Below are 22517 nucleotides of genomic sequence, written 5' to 3'. Positions count from 1 at the left end.
TAACCCGGCATGGAGGATGTTACAAATCTCCCTCCCTTAAGAAAATTCGTCCTCGAATTTTCAATAAGAAAAGAGATGGGGATACTGATTCCTCATATCCTCCTCACGCTCCCATGTTGCTTCCTCTACTTTGTGATTCTTCCATAAAACTTTAACCAATGGAATAGTCTTATTCCTCAATTGCTTAACCTCATGAGCTAAAATTTGAATAAGTTCTTCCTCATAAGTCATATCCGATTGTACCTCGATCTCTTCTGGGTTTACGATATGGGATGGATCTGATCGATATCTTCGAAGCATTGATACATGGAATACATTGTGAATCTTTTTCCATTTCTGGTGGTAAAGTCAATTGGTATGCTACGGTTCCCACTCTTTTTACAATCTCATATGGTCCAATAAACCGGGGACTTAACTTTCCTTTCCGACCAAACCTCAACACATTCTTCCATGGAGATACCTTTAAAAACACTTTATCCCCAACTTCAAATTCAACCTCCTTTCTTTTAAGATCAGAATAGGACTTTTGCCGATCAGAGGCCACTTTGAGGTTATGCTGAATTTCTCGAACTTTCTGTTCTACATCTTGAATTAACTCCGGACCAAGAATACTTCGATCTTTGAGTTTATACCAATTTAATGGAGTACGACATTTTCTTCCATATAATGCTTCATATGGGACCATCTTTATACTAGACTGATAACTATTATTGTAAGCGAACTCTGCTAGCGGTAAATACTTTTCCCATGATCCTTTGAATTCCATTACGCATGCTCTCAACATATCTTCCAATATCTGAATAGTTCTCTCTGATTTCCCATCAGTCTGAGGATGAAAAGCCATACTAAAGTTTAAACGAGTCCCTAACGCTCCATGCAAAAATTTCTAGAATCTAGAAGTGAATCGAGGGTCTCGATCAGAGACTATGGAAACAGACACTCCATGCAATCTAATAACTTCTCTAATATACAGCTCTGCATACTTTTCCATAGAGAAATTCGTTCTGACCGGAAGGAAATGCGCTGACTTAGTTAATCGATCAACAATTACCCAGATGGATTCTCTTTTGTTCGGAGTCAAGGGTAACCCCGAAACAAAATCCATCGTAATATTTTCTCATTTCCATTGAGGAATGAAAAGCGGTTGCAATAATCCTGACGGAACTTGATGCTCAGCTTTGACTTGTTGACATATCAAACACTTAGACATAAATTCGGTGATGCTTCTTTTCATCCCTGACTGCCAAAATCGATCCTTCAAATCCATATACATCTTGGTTCCACCCGGGTGCATCGTTAACGGACTGCAATGAGCCTCTGTTAATATTTCTTTCTTCAAGTCGTCATTGTCGGGTATTACAATTCTTCCTTTACAATATAGATTTCCATCTGACTTAATCTCAAAGTCTTTAATCTCTTTGTTCTTTACTTGTTCAATTATTTTCAAACACATTTCATCTTTACTTTGCCATCCTCCTATTCGTTCCAACCATGCTGGTTTAAGGGTTAATTCTGCACAAAGACCACTGTCTCCCGTTAAAGATAATCTTGCATCCATAGCTCGTAAAGCTGCAAACGTCTTTCTACTCAAAGCATCTGCTACCACATTAGCTTTTCCGGGATGATAGTCAATTATCACATCATAATCTTTTAAGAACTCTACCCATCTACGTTGCCTCAAATTCAACTCTTTTTGTGTCATCAGGTACTTCAGGCTCTTATGATCCGTATATAAGTAACAACGCTCCCCATAAAGATAATGACGCCAAATCCTGAGAGCGAATACTACAGCATCCATTTCTAAATCATGAGTGGGGTAATTCTTTTCATGTGGTTTCAACTGTCTTGATGCATACGCTACCACCTTCCCTTCTTGCATTAATACACACCCCAACCCGTTATGGGATGCGTCACTGTATACTACAAAATTCTTGCCAGATTCCGGTTGAACCAATATCGGAGTTTCCGTCAGAATTCTCTTTAAAGCTTCAAAACTTTCTTGACATTCAGAAGTCCAAACAAACGGTACATTCTTTCTCATCATCTTTGTTAAAGGCAGCACTATCATCGAAAAATTCTTAACGAATCTTCGATAATAACCGGCAAGTCCAAGGAAACTCCGAACTTCAGATACATTCTTTGGAACTTCCCAGTCCATTATAGCTTTAGCCTTCTAAGGGTCTACTCTAATCCCAACTTCCGAGATTACATGCCCCAAGAAAATTACTTCGTTTACCCAAAATTCACATTTGGACAATTTCGCATAGAGATTTTTATCCCTGATAATTTGCAAAACTAGCCTCAGATGTGCGTTGTGCTCTTCAATGGACTTCGAGTAAACCAATATGTCATCAATAAAGACAACAACAAACTGGTCCAAATAGGGCTGAAAAATCATATTCATGAGATCCATGAAAGCAGCTGGTGCATTCGTTACTCTGAATGGCATTACGATGAATTCATAATGACCATATCTCGTTCTGAAAGCCGTCTTCAGAATATCTTTCTCCTGAATCTTCAATTGATGATAACCCGAACGTAGATCGATCTTCGAAAATACCGAAGCTCCTTTTAGTTGATCAAACAAGTCATCAATGTGCGGAAGGGGATACTTGTTCTTGATGGTCACCTTATTAAGATGTCGATAATCAATACAAAGACGTATTGCTCCATCATTCTTCTTAACAAATAACACCGGAGCTCCCCAAGGTGACACACTTGGTCGAATAAATCCTTTTCCTAACAACTCTTGCAATTGATTCTTTAACTCTTGCAATTCTTTCGGAGCCATCAGATAAGGTGCCATTGCAATTGGAGCGGTTCCTAGCATTATCTCAATTTGAAATTCTACCTCTCTATCTGGAAGTAATCCTGGCAACTCAGCCGGGAAAACTTTAGGGAATTCTTGAACTATTGGAATCTCCTCTAGCCCTTTCTCTATAGCTCTTAAATCTATAACATTTGCAAGAAATCCTTGACATCCCTGTAACAATAGTTTCTTAGCTGACATTACTGACAATACATTTGCTAAGGGATTAAACTTTTCACTGCTCACACTTATCTCTGTTCCTCCTGGACTTTTCAGGGTTACCTTTTTCAATCTGCAATTAACATCTCCATAGTAACGGAACAACCAATCCATTCCCAGAATCACTTCAAACTCGTCAAAGGGTAATTCCATCAGATTAGCAGGGAATTCAATTCCCTGAACCTTTATGGGACACCCCTTACAGACTTTATTCACCTGAGCACTATGGCCTAACGGAGTTGTTACTATAATCTCATTACTCGTAGCTTCTAAGGGAATCCTCAATTCCTTTACTAACTTACTTGTAATATAAGAATAATTAGAACCCGGATCAATCAGTACCAATACTAATTTATCATACAACTGAAAAGTACCTGCTATAATATCAGGGTCATCACGGTCTTCACTTGTCTTTAGATTGTACACACGTGCAGTTGATCGAACTTCAGGTTGAGCAGAGAATTCAGACGGGTTCCTTCCTCTACCTCTTCCTCGTCCTCTTTGTGAGGAAGAACCAACTCTTTCAGATGGTGCAGGCTCACCAACAATCAATGGACAATCCCGGATAAAATGTCCGACCTCTCCGCATCGAAAACAAGTCCCAGCAGCCATCCGACAAGCCCCATAATAGTTTTTCCCACAGTGCTGACATTGTCTCGCTTGACTCAGAGTAGATCTCCCAGCACCAGATCCCACTGACTGCGTCTGTCTAGGTCTTGCCTGACTTGCTCCCCTAGCAGACGATGCAACTAATTCTGATCTAGTTTGTGATCGAAATCCTGAGTCTCTTCCCCTTTTTGATGGTGCGGAGCTAGAAGAAGCACCTGTTCTCTTTGATGTCTGAACTCTAAAATCCCCAAATCTCTCATTTTGAGCTCTTTCAAGAGCCTTGGCACGATTGATCATCTCTTGGAATGAGGACAAATTCAATACTATCAGTATCTCTTTCAATCTAGGGTGTAAACCCTCCACAAACCATTCACAAGCCTCTTTTTCAATAGGCACAAGCTCGGATGCAAACCTACTCAACTTGTTGAACTCACATTCATACTCATATACAGAGCGATTCATCTGTTTCAAATTCAAAAACTCCTGTTTCATCTGTCGAATAAATTGATCTCCAATGTACTTGTTTTTAAATTCATCTAAGAATAAAGACCAAGTCAATTGGTCACTGGGTATCCTCATGGTGACGTTCGTCCACCATATTCTCGCCTGACCCCTCAACAACGAGACAGCTCCATCTAACTTCTCCACTTCAGAACAGTGGAGACCATCCAACATGATTTTTAAATCATTTAACCAAAGATCTGCCGCAACCGGACCTTCTTCAGTTTCTCCCTTAAATTCGGGAGCTCCTAAACCTCTCAACTCTTTTGCTACATTCATCCTTTGAGTTGGTAGAGCAGGAGGTTGAAGACGCGTTAGAATAGCATCTAACGTTCTGAAGAACATATCTTGATCTTGCACAGGCGCTCCTTGAGATGCCTTTTCTTCACCTTGCCTGGCTAGGGCAGGTGAATTACTGCTTTCAGCATGCCTATCTTCTCCCGCTTCACTTCGGGAGCTATTATGTCCGGACATCTAATAAGAATAAACACATTGTTCTATTAGCAAAACAGCATAGTCATACTATACCAGATCAGAAGTTCTCACTATTTGTTGGCATGTATTCCATTTAAAGACTCTATAGACTCTGGTTTATGCCTAGAATCGGCTAAATCATAGCTCTGATACCATTAAATGTAACACCCCCAACCCGTATCCCAACCCGGATACGAGTCAGAGATATTACATTGACTTTTAAAACACAACTTATTACAAATAATAGTAAAATACTTGAACTTATATTACGAAAAATATAATAATATACATATGGTAATATAAGTTTACCAAAATATTCAGAGCATACACAACTTAACTCTTTAATTATATGCCAACATCCATTTTCATAACAAAATGACCTACTGATTAAGTTGCTTCTGATCTGATAGTTGTAGGAGTAATGTTGTCCACCTGATTAACCTCGATCGTCTACTTTATCGGATCCTACGTGTGAAACACTCACACGCTAAGTCATCGACTTAGTGAGGCAATAATATAATAATAATATCAATAAATATAAAGTAATTGCCAAAATAAGAGGGGTTGCAGTAATAAGATGTATGTAAACAATGCAATAACCAAAACCATGTTTCTTACACATATACTTATCAAATTCACATTCATAAATTCGCCTTAGTAAGTTCATTAGCCCATGGTACCATACAGAGAACCTAAGGTATGTGAGTATTGTGAGGTTGTGCACTATGCTGTCACCACAGCTCATATAATTGCACCTAAGTGCCACGTAAAATTGCACCGGAGTGCCGCGTAGAATTGCACCGTAGTGCCATATAATAATGTCCATAAGGACCACATATCATTCCTTAAGAATCATATACATATGCTAAGGATCAAGTATGTGTCTCACCAGACTTCACACATGTTCCAAAGAATACATATATGTCCCGAAGGATCACATATCATTCCTTAAGAATCATATACATATACCAAGGATCAAGTATGTGTCTCACCAGACCTCACACATGTTCCAAAGAATACATATATGTCCCGAAGGACCACATATCATTCCTTAAGAATCATATACATGTGCCAAGGATCAAGTATGTGTCTCACCAGACTTCACATATGTTCCAAAGAATACATATATGTCCCGAAGGACCACATAGACCCTCTACCCTTGGCATGCCAACTATACCTATAGTTCTCATTTACATAACATGGGCTTTCACAATTTATCTAATTCATATCACGAAGACATTATTTCCATACCTGTATCATATAACTCATATAACTTTTCTTTCATATTCATGTCCCATAATGCATATGATATGGATTCATGTCATATATCATCATATGAACTACGATCATTTATCAAAATATTGAATCTAGACTTATCACAAGTCTAGAACTGAATAAAATACATATTCATGCTATGCATATGCACTCACCTAGATTTCTTTGTTTTTCCCTCGATTGATCCTACTTGTTGATGGTTCCGGAACTCAATTAGGCTCAATATCTACATAAGCAAAATTTTCAAGATGATTATCAGATGCCTAAGTCTTGAAATTAACCTCTAATAGCCTACCAGTTTAAGAAATTGATAGTTTAGTCTCTCTTCTTTCTTTTCTCTTTTTTTTTTATTATGGGGGTATCGATTCCCCTCTAGCATTCTGGAAATTCATATTCGTTTGAGGGGGTATCGATTCCCCTTGAATGGGTATCGATTCCCCTAGCCCAGAAATCCTATTTTGAGCTCGAAATTCACTTCATTTCAGCTTAAACCTTCATATTTTACTTCCTTTAATATTCCTAACTTCCATACACATATTTAAACTCATTTCTATTCCATAATCACTTCTTTAAACCCAAAATTCCATCATTTACATGGCATTCAAGAATCACACTAAATTTTCAAGGTGTTCTAATTCCAATTCTAACACTTCATATCCCTTAATTAACTTGACGACAAGTCAAATCTCACTTCCAATTCTTATTATGAACTCTAATCTAAGATTTCACTTTTCTACTTCCTTTCTTTAATTCTTCATATACTTCTCCTCTTGAGGTTTTAAAACAATTTAAACCTTCTTTAAGCTTAACTATTTCCTAATAGTCATGAATCAACCATAAATTCATCAAGAAATTCACTAACAAGAAAATCTTACCTTAGCTTGGGTCTCACGTATGAAGAAGAAGAAAGAAGAAGATGACTCTGGAAGCTTGTTTTAATTTCCTACTCTTCCACGGTGCTTAATATAATACTAACCCCAAAATTATATTGGTATAAAAAGACCATTTTGTCCTTCTAATCTTCCTTCTTTATAATTCAATCCTACACAAAATAACTCAAATAAGTCATTGAACTCTTCCATCATTCTACTTAAATCACCAAATGCTGAAACTTTACAAATTGATCACTAACCCGGCATGGAGGATGTTACATAGCAGCAGTGGTAGCAATGGACTAGAAAATCTTGAAGTACCTCCCACGAAAATTCGAAGATCTATAAGGGAGAGAAGGATACCAAAAAGGTAAAATGATTATGAATTAAATAATGCATCTTTTTCATTTTATTTGCAAAGAGTAATCGCATAAAAAATGAAGAATCGATTGGAGATGAAAAGTGGAGAAAAACTCGGAATAGAAAATCAGGTTTGAAGGGGAGTGTTAGAAACAAACCAAATTTCTTGAACGTCGGCAAACAAGTGGCAAAATGATGAAATATACAACAACTATAAAATTTGACAAATAACCATATCATGAAATACTTGGTAATTAAGGACATGGTAATATCGTGTGTTAAAAAGATAGTAATTATCCTACATGTGGCAGTTGGAGATGACATGTTGTGGCAAGCTTAAGTTCTATCACGCAAGAAAGAAGCAATGGCGGCAACACAAGGAAATGATGAGTTGGCAGCAGCTATAGTACTTAGAAATTAAGAGAAGTAATGGCAGTTACATATTCCTATATATATATATATATGTTTGGTTCTAGTTTAGATGTAATATATGTGTGAGCAAGGAGGAAAAGAGAGTGAAGGGTGAAGCTTAGAAAAGCTTTGGTTGTGTGTTGAGTTCGTAAACTAGCCATAGTTAGTGTCGTATTTGTATGGTGCTTGTATTTTTATTTTTATTTTGTATTAATAATATTATACAAGTTATAAAGTTTATCGAGTGCCCACCAATGCTTCCAATAGTTGCATTACATCTTTAAAGTCTTTTTTCGTTCGACATTATGTCCACACACATCTTAGGTTGTTAACTCAAGTTGTTCAATTGGAGTGTAATGCATGGATGAAACTTATTCTAGGTGGCTCATTCTCACTATTTTAAATATATGGGTTCGATTGTGTCACATCTTCATCAAGGCATTGAGCGTGTCGATATGTCACAACTCTCGATGCCAGCCTTTGCAAAAGAAACACACTAATGGTAGACTAGATCTGCCCGAACCCAACATTAGTTCTAGTTTGTACTGAATCTCTATTGGGAAGTTTCCTCTCGGTCCCCCAACTTATGGTCTATCCCCTTCGGCTATTTTACTACCATTACCCAAGCCATCGTTGTTCTATACTATCACAATAGTCATTGAGGCACTCGACAACCGCCATGGCTACACTCACATTTTATATCTTTTGTTTCCGAAAGCTTAATTCTAACCCACAACTTAAATCCTTCTATAAAAAAAAGAACATCTTGTCCTTTTCAGACATGCTCCTATTATCCAATATTAAAGCAATAAATTCTCACATATTTACGTGTGGTCCTTGTTTCTTTTTCTAGGGTTGTATTCCACTAGGGAAGGTATTCTTCAACTCATTCTTCAATTCATCTCAAGTCATTCACCATCCACGGACTAGGAACGCCACCATAACTAACATGTCAAACATTCACCTTATGTTATTATGAACAATAAATCGATATAGATATTAAAAGAATTATTGTGAATAATAAATCAAATATGAATAATAATACCTTATATACCCTATGTTAATTGTTTTTACTTTATGTTTGAATATTGTATTTAAAATAATTGATCACCCAATTATACCAATGACTCATAAATCGATCTAAAAATATATATCAAATTTAATAAAAATATTTTTTAAAATAATATTTAATCTATAACAAATCATCACAAATTCGATATTCATAAATATTGATATAGTAGAATTGTAAAAGTGAAACAAATAATTATCTAATTAAAATTTATTAAAATCACAACAAGTGTGGGAAAATTTTCTACTATATATAATTATTTAGTGATTAAAGTTAGTAACTTAAATATAATTAATTTCAATAACAATTTAATTTAAATATTAATTCATATAAAATATAACAATCGTCTAATTTTGTTTAGGGGCAAGATGTTGGACTCTTTTTACATAAGTTATATTTTGATACAATTTTAATTGACCAACAAGGTAATCACACGTATCATCATCCTATTATATGTATTAAATTATTAAAAAAATAAAATATGAATTACTGCTGTGGATAAAAAAAATATAATGATGATCTAACTAAAAAACCAATAATAATTTAGTGAATAATAGGGTAGCTTATCCTAAATTTTATAACAAATTAAGGCTTGTTTAATTTTTAAGCTGGTAAACGAGCTAAACGTTTAATGAGTCATCCATGAATTATTCAATAGGAAGCTCGTTTATTTATTAAATGAACAAACAAGAATAAAATTTTACGTTCGTTTAATTAAATGAATTATTAACACAAGCTTAAATGACTCTAGTTAATTTTATACCCAAATAAAAAATACCTAAATCAATTAAAGAAATATAAACCCTAAAATCATTTAAAAAGGAAAAACTTCTCAAATATAAACCTAATTAATTTTATGTTCTTTCGCTTAAATTCGTCTACGTTCGTTTATCATTTTAACGAACGAACACGAACAAACCATATTCCTTAACGATCAAACACGAACAAGAAATTTTGTTCTTTCATCTGTTCCGTTAAAGTTAAACGAACGAACGAACATGAACATATCATCGTGTTCGTTTACAATCCAAGTTATTTTGATGGTCCTCATACTTTCTTGACTGGAAGCCGAGGATGATCCATTGGATTCGTAAAATATTGCCGGTGCCGGTGCCAATCGAATAGCACATATGAGGTGCATGCTTACATATTATATTGCTCATACTCAGTTGTATCAAATGATGATAACATCTCAGCATCAAAGTTGGAATACGCATCAGTATCAACTGATGACTAGACTGAAAAATGATGTTTTCATTCATTGCTCAACTATATAAAACAAGAATTTCACCCTTCTATGGGGAGAAAAAGGGAATACACACCATTTGCTTGGGTGTAACTGTATATACGGTCGGTACTAAAGCCTTGCAAGGTGAATTTGATGCTTTGACACTAACGAAGAACAGAAATTGCTCACTGCAAGATACAGGTTTTTCTATTATGAAGCTCAGCTACTTTCTGACAGGATTTCCATGTCAAATATTCTGGACTGTCTCCGCTGAAAAAACAAAGATAGCTCGGGCATTCGATCGAACTTAATATTATACTCTCGGGCTGTTTATATGCATAATGAACGACTTATTTTTCTCATTTCACCTTTTAAGCGACCAAAAGAACACTTACCTTTTTCTACATGTAATATATTCAAATCAATGTTTAAAGAATGGATCTTCCTAGGATTCTTCACCAATCTTTTCATCAGTATGCAAAGTGGGACTCTCCTATTCCCTCCCATCTACATTCTCGACAGTTGTTTCACCACCATTTTCCACCACAGCAGGCTGAGGCAGATCACCATTTTCAGAGGTCGTCTTTTCCTCTCCATTACTAACAGGTTTAGGCGGCTCTTTCGATGAAGAGATTGCCAACAGGCGACCAACTCCATCATATAAACTCTTTGCATCCTTGATAAGAGTGGCTCCGCCAGGATAACAACGACCAAAGCATGTCGCACAATGCGGGGAAACAACCTAAGAATGGGGGAAGTTCGTCAGTAGATGAAAAGTTTGTCAAAAATGCTTCATCGATACATTTGCATGGGATATTATCTGCCAGGTTTCATTAGAATGCACCTCTATGAATGCTCGACAAAGGGAGAAGAAAAGCCCGGACTCGTTTTCTCTGAGCATCCGTGTTGCATTGTACCTCAGTAGGGAGTCAGAAACAGCCTGCAATCCTTCAATTAATTCTTGAGCAAGAACATGCTTCAGACTTAATGGGGCACAAGGACGTAGTTCATTCATTGCAGCAGAAACACCTAGAAGTAAAATCACCAAGGAGAAAAATAAAATCTATGTCGAAGAAAGTAGCAAATCTCGTAAAATTCAAGAATTGAATGAGAACTATAATGAGTATGATTTTACAGGAAACTCTTAAAAGATTAGATTTCTCAGGAAACACCTCAATTCATTTTAGTCCTGTTCAATAAAACCAACACTGAGCCATTGGGAACTGCAAGAAAGAAAACCAGTTCTCTTTTGCCTATACAATCAAGACAAGAATATTAAGGATGAAAATAGTTTCAATCTAAAAGTCAGAATGTCTAATACGACCTAACTAACACCCCCTTGACAGCACTAGTGTCATTTATTCCTCTGATAGTTTTACCATAACTTTGAACCATCGAAACTTTAACTCGAGAAATAAGACAGGTTCTCTTTGTCTTGTTATTCAAAACAGGAATAATCATGGTGGAAAAAGCTTAAATCTGTAAGTTAGAAAGAGTAATGCAAGCTAACTATACTCCCTTGGCAACTCTAGTGTCATTTATTACTTTGAGAGTTTGTCCAAACCATTTTCTCAAAAACAAACTCACTATCTGAACAAATTTAAAGGCAGAAAAAACTTGATAAAACATTTGAGAAGCCATCAGTAAGGAACAAAAGCAAGTATCAGTGAAATTTACCATTAACAAACACTGCAAGAGGTGGATGCTCCATCAGATAAGATGGTGGCATTACATCACTGATTCTAGCTGCTGAAAAGCCAACTGCTGGCAATGGGACCCAACGATGTGAGTCCAAAACTAACTGGAGCCAAGTAAAAGAAATTAAAGAAGTTACAGATCACCAAGTTGTAGATTGCTTTCTTCAGGCGAAATTTGGGCCCGAATTGCAACACTCGGGCAACTAACCCATTTTTTAGGACTAGTAAAGAGGAAAATCTAATTTTGTCCATTGCCTCATACCTGAAAGTTTTCAACTGCTGTGTTCATATTCTTAGAGAATAAATTGAGTACCGCCCTGTAAAGTTATGAGGCATATGTAATCGATTATATGGGTAAAAAGTAGTCAAAAGAACAAAAGGATGAATATGTATTTACTCTTCAAAAAGAGAAGGAAGCAAGCCTCGAAAATCCAATCCAACCCAACCAATACCCATTGCACAATACTGTCAACGACAAAGACAAAAGCATCATCAAATGGGATGTAACATAGTTTCTTCTTTCACAAGAAGTAAGACCATAACAGCCACCTAGAAGCAATACTATCTCCATTCCGAATGAAGTGGTATTGGATAGGAAACAGATACACACAAGTGCTAAGGCAAAGCTTTATTATTGCAAAAATTGAAACCAGGTAACTTTCAAGTGCTCAAATGCAAAAAAAAATTCGAGTACAGGCTTCTGTTCACTAAGATATTGTCAGTTTGTCATTACGAACAAAAGCCAAATGATTAATAATACTTCTCCAATACCATATATTATAGGAAGAAACAACCATACTTAATAATGAATAATAGCTTTAAGGAAATGAAGACATTAATATTAGTAAATCTTACAGTTTTAAAATTTACTTACCATACACTGGTCCAGAATATTTGATAGCGATCCACCTTCTGTTATCTTTGGAAGCATGACATTAAGAGTTTTAAGGTGTGAAGTAAATTTGATGCATGGTCCAACTAAAAAGAAGCCCACGGTCATAATTTTCTTCACTTCCAGATGTATCATCAGCAAATATTGCTCGATATTGGTTAACAACATCGAAAAGATGCATTCTGTGACAGCTTATCATCCCTTTTAGATACTCATAAGCATTTCTCTGGTCCAAATCCTCAAGAATCCCAGTAAGCCACGTCTCTCGACATCTCAAAAACTGAACCAAGAAATAATGTCATCAGAAGGGGAAATAAGAAAGTAAAATTAATAGGGGATGGGAGAGTAAGCCCAATTATAAAAGAGTGGAGATGAAATTGATGAATTAGCATTGCGAAGTTACCTGTAACCGCATTTCATACTCACTAAATACTCCTATTCGACGTAAATATCCAAAAATCCGAAGGCATTCTGGTAACTGCAAACATAGATCATTAGCTGACTAAAACTCCAACTAAAATCGAATTTTGCATTCATTCAACCACATCCAAACAAATACCTGAATACTTGAGCGAAGCTTTTGGAGAAGCTGAGAGAGAAGAGATTGGGTTGTCTGCCTAACTTCTGCAGCCAGTGCTTGAATGGCAGGTATACTTTCAAGTATGGGGAAAACAGATATCAGTAAGCTGTCTTCCAAATAGTTGATAATGAAGGAAATAAAAGGGTTTAACTCACTTGGGGTGCATGGTTGAGAGTTTGCAAACAAAGGCTTCTAAATCAAGAGCTTCATCATAATTTCCATTCCTTACACATCTGTAGAAAATTGAGTTTAAAAGTGTCATTCTAGCATGTATTCTACGATACCAAGTGCCTCGTAACATTTACAATTTATTCAAGCACATACGTGTCCATGAGCTGAGGAATCTCAAGTAACTCAAGCAAAGTACTGTGGTTTGCTAGAAGAGTCTGGTTCATCTTTCTTTTCTCCAAAATCTGTTCTGCGGATTCAATGAACTCTGTGCAACCGGATGTCAGGCTCGGGATCTCAGTAATCTGCAAAGATATACCCCAACAATTAGCATATCTGCAGAATAACTTAAGAATTCTGAGGATAAAAAGGCAAAAAACAGAAAAATAATGCATCATAAATTCCCAATCTTGACAGGATACCTAAATCGTGTAAAAATTAAGGTCAATTCTTTTTCTCTTCTATAACTTAAGACTTCTCCACTTTTCCTTTTGCAACTCTGTGGTTGCCATGAGAGTGTTACCCTCCTTTTAAAATTAGAGAAATCTTACCTAAATATCATTAGCCATCAAAATTTACAAGTTCTACCTTCATTATCCAGTCATTGAATCTTGTATATACAAACACAGGGAGAAAGTACACACATCAGATTAAAAAAAAGGAAAAAAAATTTCATCATGCTGGGACAAATCAACTGTAAGCCCTTATGCTTTATCCAAAGATGGTTTCCCAAGTAATACAAGCATTACATCTAAAGACAAAATAGTTAAAGGTACTTCTCAATACATGTTCTATTATAATCATAAACAAAAGAAATAACTAATCGTGACTCGTCAGATCCAAAAGATAGCCAGGGAATTGCCTACAGCACTGCATAAATCACAAATCTATTACCTAACTTAAGATCGCAAAAGCCAAACACTTCCAAGTGAAACATTTCCTATTTCCCAAATTAGTTCATGACATTCTACGGATCAAATGAAACCTCAGTATCAGACAACAAATAACAGCTAACATAGCTGATAGCACTGAAAAGGTAAAAATATGAAAAACTGAACGAATAAGAAAGTTAATTACCAGAGATTCGAGATGCTTATCAATAGAAGACACTTCCTCTTTGATTGCAACCAACGCATCCGCAGCAGAAATAAAAGCGCGGTAATTACCAACGGCAACTTCTTGCATTTGCCTCTGAATCCTTTCAGCATCAACTCGAAGAAGCTCCGGCTCCTTCACGTTCAGAAGCAACGAAAACGATTCAATCTCAAAAACAACATAAAAAGAAATGAAGATAAATAAAAAGGAAACGGGACCTTATGGAGGCGATCGAGGGTGAAGGAGAGGAGCTCGGAGACATAAGGCTGTTGAGAGACGGAGGCGAGGGGTAGGAGACTGGCCGTGGCAGATGTCGGCGACGCCAATGAGGAAATCGCGTCATCTCCGTTCTCTAGTTCCACTATCATCGTCGAATTTGCGCTTAGTTGGGTCTTCTCTCGGAGAGAATCAGATCCAGAACCTGTTAACGGAGATTTGAATCGTTTTAGTCTGCTAGAGCTGTTGTTTAGGTTAAACTATACGGGTGGTCTCTTATATTTTTATTCCATTCGATTTTAGTCATCAGTTGAAAAAAAATTAGTTCTGATCTATAAGGTTGTCATTTCAACACATTTTAATCTCTTTATCGTTAATTTCCATTAATCTTATAATAGAAGTCTAACTTAATATTTAAAAAAGAATAAAGGATAAATTAGAAGATTAGTCACTTTCGTTTATATTTTGTACACTTTTTCTCATTGGATACAAAAGATATAATATTTGGTCACTAATTGACATAGTAAATATATAAAATTAAAAAGGATAAACTACACAAATAGTCCTTAACTATGATTTTCTTAATCTAAGAACAATATCAACAAAGTAGGGGCTGACGTGTATTCAAGAATATCGCTCTTTCATGGGAATGTACTGAATTTGAGCATCAAAAAACTGATAAAGAACATTCACTTAAAGCGACTATGATTCCAAGAACTGATAAAAGAACATTCAGATGGAGGAAAGCGACTATGATTCCAAGATCGCTGCAAAACAACTTAACATGCTTGAGGGCTCTACTGCTTCATCCACTAAAGCAGGTGCTAAAATACCTGCAGGAGACATTATATATGCTTTTAATTACTTGTCTCCATAAACGTACAAAACAAAACCAGTTGTGGTTCAACCAACAGCCTCGCTATGCATGACAACACCGGTTTAAGAACTTGCAATCTGGTGCTAATATACACATTATTTGTTGTCTCATGCTCATAATTTTATACATCTTTTAGCATATAATTTATAAATTTATAATTCTGTACATAATATAAGAGAGCACAATACATAAATACATATTTTAAAGAGAAAATCGAATATAAATTCTAAGAAAGTGGTGAAAATCAATGTGATGGCCATTTTTACATGCAAAACAATAGAAAATAGGAACTCATTTGGTCTGTCTAGGCAAAATCACAAAAACTGTGACATGATTGAAATTGGATACATCAACACGTCCAATATCAAAAGGCATCCGAGGTCTCATATGAAATCACAACGCACCACAGTGGATGTTCACCATAGACATTTGCCACAGTTGACCATGAGTGCATCCATTTGTCCTCTACCATGACAAATACAATGCAATTGAAATCTACACAACCACGATTTATGTCTCACGCAATTGATCATTTCAATCAGTTCGAAGGTGATCCTTTCGATCCGTTTGAAGCTGGAAAGGGAAATGTGCAAACTGGATTCGCAAGGCCAGAGAGTCAGGCTTCTTGTCGTCAAATTTGTAACCTGCAGAAAATTCAACATTCCACCACCTATTAGTAATTGACTGCTAACTCAAAATGCATCTGAATCATCTACCAAAAACAAAATATTCAGAAATTGATGAACCATATAGAACTTCATCACATTTTATACTCACTGTCCACTGAATATGTGCCACATATGATATTGAAAGCAATGATACCAACAATAGGTGGAGTGGTCCGACTTTAATATAAGTTCAAAGGAAAATCCAAATAATCAACAATTGAGGGGTAACGACACTTCAACACTGCCTTCACGAGTTTGTCATAAACCTCACTTAAGGTTAGGCAGGAATAACAAGAAGCGGGCTTGATATCATGTTAAAGCATCTAACTTAAACCCCATTTTTGGAAATAAATGGAGGGGTCCAGCTTAGATATAAAAACTACAGGAAACACAATAGTTCATAGATGCATTATATTTCGATAAATAAATAGTAGATGCTATTAAACACCACTTAAAAATTTTGATGCATCATTGTTTTTCTCTTTAAAATCTCTAAGCAAATTTTGAAGCCTAGATTACCTTGAAGAGCTCTCATGGCTATCATTGCACATTTTGAGTCGTCGAACTCTACAAAGCACAAAACCATGGTTCTATCTCCACTCTACAATTGAATTAATTAGTTAGACAACAATAAAGTACAAAGAACAGAACTAAAACTAAATTAATGGAAGAATAGAATGCAAATATGTTAACATCTCGGTATTTGGTGCTATTTGTTCCCAACACTTCTCAGGAGGACTGAATAGAAAGGCTCAAGTGCAAAACAGACTAAAGCATTTCAAGAAGCTCTAGAAATAGCTGAAACCTAAATCAAAAGAAAAGTTGAGCAGTAAACTTACACGTCTTGGTTCCTTGTGAATAACTTTGATATCTTTGTAGCCGGTAAATGGACGGAAAAGATCTTTGATGTTAGGTAATGGACAACAATGACCTCAAAACAATGAGAAACTTTGATAGTCAGGAATAATACAGTTTAATTTTGCACAATATTGTGAGGCTTGTGTCTTTTTATCTGAAATATTGCTCAGACATTCTTGGAATATTGCTATTTCCATATTCATGAAAGCATTCATGGGAATAAAAGGATACGTCCAACTTCTCTCCTGGTACAATTTGTAGGAAGACAATCCACGAACAAAATGTTTGATTCTCCAGCAGTGCCTACGTGACAATCACCATTTCTGGCAGAGGCAGTCTTTTCATCTAAAGCATCAGGAATACCAGGTTTCGTGCCCAATGGACCATCCTTTCTTTGGTCAACTAAGGGTGAATCTCGTCGAGGAGATGGATAACCCTTTATGCTAGCTCCAGCTGATACCGCACCAAGGCTGGGTTCAGGATGAAGTCCAGAACTAGAACTAATGCCTACAGGAACATCCTGCCTTTGGCCACAAAAACTTGGAATATCTAGTGGAGATGAATAACCACGAATGGAAGCTGCAGCTGATACAGCACCAAGACTGGGCTCAGGATGAACTCCAGCACTTGAACTAATACCAGGAGCATCCCATCGATGACCAACTAAATTTGGAACTTCCCTAATGGACGGTCCAGCTGATACACCACCAAAACTAGGATCGGGATAAACTCCCGCACCTGAACTATTACCTAAGGGAGCATTCCACCTTTGGGCACCTAAACTTGGATCTCCAAAAGATGGATAAGCCCATGCAGTTGCTCCAGCTGATGAGCCACCAAGATTGGTCTCAGGATAAACTCCAGAATTTGGAATATTGTTCACACCATACATTCCCGGCTGCATTTGACTCATCTGCTTGAAAAAAAATGAAAATGAAGGGACATGCAATTCTAAATCCCCAAAGTTATTTAAGATAAGATAAAAATACTAGAACAGCCTTACATCTCCCTTTAGAACACCAGAAGAGGCAGCCTTCATATCAACATGATGAGATGGCAACGGGACTGCTTCAGTTGAGAAGTAGCCAGGAAAGCTGGGTCTTGGAATACTACCTGTTGCATTGAAAGCTAACCATCACTAAAACAACCTTAACTTGTTAAGATCAATTTGGAGATAGGACATGGAAAGCGCAAAAAAACATCAGAATATTCACTATTAAATGAATCTAAACCGGGAAAACTTTTCTTTTATCTATCACTATATTCCATATTTAAGGTATGACATGACATGATGTCCTCAGTGCAAAGCACCAGACAGTGAAGCAGAAAATTTTCCACTTCCACAAAATATAATTGTTGAAAATACACCATTGATCGAATTCAAAAGGTATCAAAAACACAAGGAAAATCTTCAAGAAACTATTGAATAAAGATAATGCAAAATAATGGTGCCCAACAGAAATTCATAGCAAATGCAGTTCATTAAACGATACCATCTTTTTTTGAGTCTACAACTTACATCTTAATCAGTCAAAAGCCACGGGACATCATAATTAAATAAAAAAGGAAAAGAAAAAAACGAATAACTATACTATACTTATAACCGAGTTTATGTAGGCAAGTACAAATGATATAATATAAGCACATTACAAAAGAATAAGCTAAATTAAAAGCATAACAAACAATAAGAATTAGCAATGACCCAAAAGATAAAATCTGATAATCAAACAAGTGACATTCTGGGTAGAAAAAAAAAGAAGAAGTTAAATTTAGGGGTGAAGAAAGACAAGATTGAGTGAGCACCTCTATCTGCTCCTGCAGCAAGAGGGTATCTGTAATAAGGATCCCCCATATATTTCTGCAACTCTCAACTATACTAAACCCGTCACCTCGAAACTTGAAACCCCAAACCCTTTTTCTTATTGCTTTCTGCGATTTTGGTAATTTGGCGTTGGAAAAGGGGAAGAAAAAGAAAACGCAAGAACTAAAAAAACAAAAAGAGCTGTTTCAGGCCTGAAACATCTATAGGTTCAATTTTAGCTAAATGGGCTTTGTTTAGTATATACAATTTAACTTTTGGGTTAACAAATTCTGTTAGTCCTTGTACTTTTACGAATTTTGAGATTTAGCTCACGTACTTAAATATTTTAAATGTGAATCTTTTTTATTTTAAAATTTTAGTCCAATTATTTTGGTCAAATTTGAAACATAATATATTGAATAGGCTGTTTAATAACGTGACATATGATTGACATAAAATAAACTTAAGTTTTGACAAAACAAATATTAAGGGTAAAGTATATAAATAGTCCCAAACTTTTAGGGCGCTTGCATTTTGGTCACCCAACTTTTAAAACATACATTATCATCATTGAACTTTTAGTTCATTTTCATTTATGTCCCTATTGTTACTTCACGTTAATTTTAGCTGTCGTGACAAGTAACGCCCCGTTAACTCTCCCTTTTTCTTCTTCTTTTTCTGATTCTTTTTAAACCCAAATTTTCTTTTCACATTCCCTTTCTCTCAATCTAATTCTTTATTGTAAACAATAATAAACCCCAAACCCAAATCTCCCGACATACATTCTCTCACAACTTTCTCATTTCGACGAGAATGTTTTCATGTCTATTTTCCGAACGAAGATCGCCAACTAATGTTGTTTGGTCACTGTCAATTGGTGCAAGAATCTGTTACTCTATGGTCTTTCAGTATCCGTGGAAGGTCCCCAGGGAGAGAACCAGTATGGGTGTAGAGTGTAGCTCAAACCATGATGGTTTTAGAGGAAACAAGGTTCCAAACGATTATTAATCGATGGTAATAAACTTGTTGATGTGTTTTGGGACCTCAAGTCTGCTAGATTCAGTGGCCAAATCGAACCCATTTCCGAGTACTATGTTGCAGTTGTTTGTAATGAACAAGTTGTTTTACTTGTTGGGGATCTAAAGAATGAAGCTTATAGAAAACTGGTTACAGGCCTGCACTTATTGATCCCGTTTTGGTTTGAAGAAAAGAGCACATATTTGCGAAAAAGAGACTCAACAAATTTTGGCTCTTTTGTGAAGGAGTCGATGGTAATAATCCTCATGTTCTTTGCAATACAAGAATAAAATTTAGTATAGAATATAGCTGAAGTTAAGCCATTTATCTATGTTAAAGGTTTTTTTTTTGGCTCTTTTTGTTCTTTTTGGGTTTGGTAAACTAATAGTGAGTTATATCCATGCTATGTTCATTTTTCATTTATGTTTATAGTGACTTACAGATGCATTCATAGATGCCATCTATAGTTTGGATTATGATAATATTACATCTGGGCATTATGCGAATGTTGTTCACCTATATGCTGATCAAAGCAATAACGCTTCTATCTTAGAACTGTCAAAGGACATGGTACTTGTGCAATAATTATTGTCAATTCTTATAGCTATTTTGAAAGTGTCTTTGTTAACTTTTATCGAAATTTTCTTCTTTGCTTATTGGGGAAGTATCAGGCTGTCATATGATCATAAGGGTTGTGCTTGAGGTTGAATTTGCTTTGATATAGAAAACTTGTGTAATACCCCAAATTTTGTCTAGTGACTAAAATGTAAGTTTTGAAAGTTTAATGGCTAAAATATAAACTTTGAAAAAACCAGGGACCGAAATTATAATTTTTAAAAGTTATATATTTTAGAACAGTTTGGATTAAAACAGAAATTTTAGTGGGAATCAGATTTTTGGTACGTGAATTGTGTTAAAAGCTATAAAGCAGTAAAGTTCAGTAATAATATTGGATATTTAGATCGAATTGTAATTTTACGAAAATTTGAAGGAGGTTATAAAATGGTTGGAAATATTATTTTTCATATTTTAGATCAGATATATTTAGCTCAGAACAGTGCAATTTTTCATATTTGACCGAAACAGTAGAATTTTAGTGACTAAAATGTAATTTTTGAAACTTTTATGGGTAAATTCGAAATTCAAAGTAAAATTGATTCATCAATATTTTAATGGAGAAAATGACAATGGCAATTGATAATTTTTAAGTTTCATTAATGACAAAAATGAAATTTCCTATTAATTGAATAAAAATATTCATTATATTATATTCAACCATGAGTTAGGATTTATTTAACATTAGAATATTCAAGAATTGTTGAACATTCCCAGCTTCTTCTTCATCCAAGGACCGAAACCTTCAAGCTTGCAAGGTAAAATATTTTTAGTTTGAATTTTGAAGTTATTTACTTGATTTTTGAGTTTAACTATTAGATAGAGAATTAATCTACATAAAATTCTCTATCATTTGGTACCAATATTTTATGGTGAAGATGGTTATGTGATGAGATTTCATGATTAGGGTTTAAGGAGGTTTAGTGATCTTGAAGAATTGATGAAGAATTTTTATGTTTTTGACGTTAGTGATTATTTCTAAAGCATGTATGATGATTAAAATTAATTGTACATGCATAAATAAGGTTTGGCTTAATTAGGGTTTATGAAAATGTTAGGATTTGGATTCAACTTGATGTTGTTATGGTTAAAATAGCATGAAAATGATGCAAGGAAGATGAATTCATGCTTGAAATTGAATGGAATCTTCGCCCTTTTTCATTAGATATATTTGGCCAAACAAGGAAAATTAGGGGGAAAATATTGAAAAGTTTCCTATGGTCTAGAAATGATATTAGAAGTATTCTATGTGATTTGGAAGTTCATTTGGATCAATTTGGAAACATAGATAAGAAAAAGAGCTAGTTTCCAAGTTTTGAGAATTGTGAGACTTTATTGCAAGAATGTAATTTTTGAAAGGTTCAAAGCTGATTTTTGGTACTTGAAATGCTGGAAATTTAATTTGGGAAGTTGATTAGAGCTAAATTGCAAATTTTGGAATTTTTAGGTTGGAATTCGAAAAGACTTGATAATAGTGGGACTTGGGTGTTAATTTTTAAATGTAAAAATACCATTTGGGTGAGTTAGAATAATTCTGGAAATTCTGGAAAGTGTGTTGATTTTGGAGTTTAAGTATGAAGTTGGGATTGAATTTCAAGTTTATCAAGTTGTAAGGTTGAAATTGAAAAATCTAAGAAAGTTTAGGACGAAATTGTAAGCTTTTGAGTGTTGAAGTATTTATTTGAACTTTTATTTTAATTGGAAATTTTACATATTTAATGGGAAATGATCATAATAGTGAAGAGCTATTATGAAATTAAAGGAAAAGCTGAGTTGAATTCTAGAAAGAATTTAAAATATGTGGTTTGATTTTAGAATTGGCAAAAGTTGAAGAATCATGTTGGGAATAATTATTTATGGAATCGAATAAGTTTTTCGAAAAGTTTGAAGTTATAATGGAGTTATGAGTTAGGTTGATATCGATTTAGTTATCGATTTTATTTTATAGATTTTCAAATGTTAAAATGAACTTATGTTAGAACGATACTAATATGTAATTTGAACATTTTGTGTTATATTTAGGTATTGTCTGATTACAATAAAACTAGCAATCTAAAGGATCTGAAAGCAAGGACAAAGCTCGTGACTAGGATTATTGTATACAAGTTTTGTAGTGAGACAAATTTGAGTGCAGTTTATTTATTTAATTATTTTAATTGAGAAAGACTTGCGATAAGTCAATCTCATATTATCTTTTAAAAGTATA

General features: G+C 35.1%; 1 protein-coding gene and 1 pseudogene across 1 annotated transcript; both read right to left on the bottom strand.

Annotated features, from left to right (window-relative positions):
• Positions 1–9958: 9958 nt before the first annotated feature.
• Positions 9959–14699, bottom strand: LOC120144458 (annotated as a pseudogene).
• An 852-nt stretch (positions 14700–15551) lies between these two features.
• Positions 15552–18884, bottom strand: LOC120144481. The gene is made up of 6 exons (XM_039158518.1): positions 18682–18884; positions 17882–17991; positions 17110–17791; positions 16860–16921; positions 16540–16621; positions 15552–15996 (listed from the first exon to the last, which is right to left on the bottom strand). The coding sequence occupies exons 1-6, from the start codon at positions 18728–18730 to the stop codon at positions 15887–15889; spliced, it is 1095 nt and encodes a 364-aa protein (XP_039014449.1). The 5' UTR covers positions 18731–18884; the 3' UTR covers positions 15552–15886.
• Between the last annotated feature and the right edge of the window lie 3633 nt (positions 18885–22517).

Source organism: Hibiscus syriacus, unplaced genomic scaffold (assembly GCF_006381635.1).
Source record: "Hibiscus syriacus cultivar Baekdansim isolate YM2019G1 unplaced genomic scaffold, ASM638163v2 tig00110890_pilon, whole genome shotgun sequence".
NCBI classification, from domain to species: domain Eukaryota; kingdom Viridiplantae; phylum Streptophyta; class Magnoliopsida; order Malvales; family Malvaceae; genus Hibiscus; species Hibiscus syriacus.
This window is presented reverse-complemented; position numbering and strand designations above follow the sequence as displayed.

Excerpts from the sequence above, each read along its gene's own strand:
- LOC120144481 (XM_039158518.1), bottom strand. The coding sequence starts at position 18,730 with ATGGGGGATCCTTATTACAGATACCCTCTTGCTGCAGGAGCAGATAGA. Across the intron at positions 17,792-17,881 it reads CTGGTGTTCTAAAGGGAGAT|ATGAGTCAAATGCAGCCGGG; the intron begins GTAAGGCTGTTC and ends TTTTTCAAGCAG. Across the intron at positions 16,922-17,109 it reads TACCAGGAGAGAAGTTGGAC|ATCTTTTCCGTCCATTTACC; the intron begins GTATCCTTTTAT and ends CTAACATCAAAG.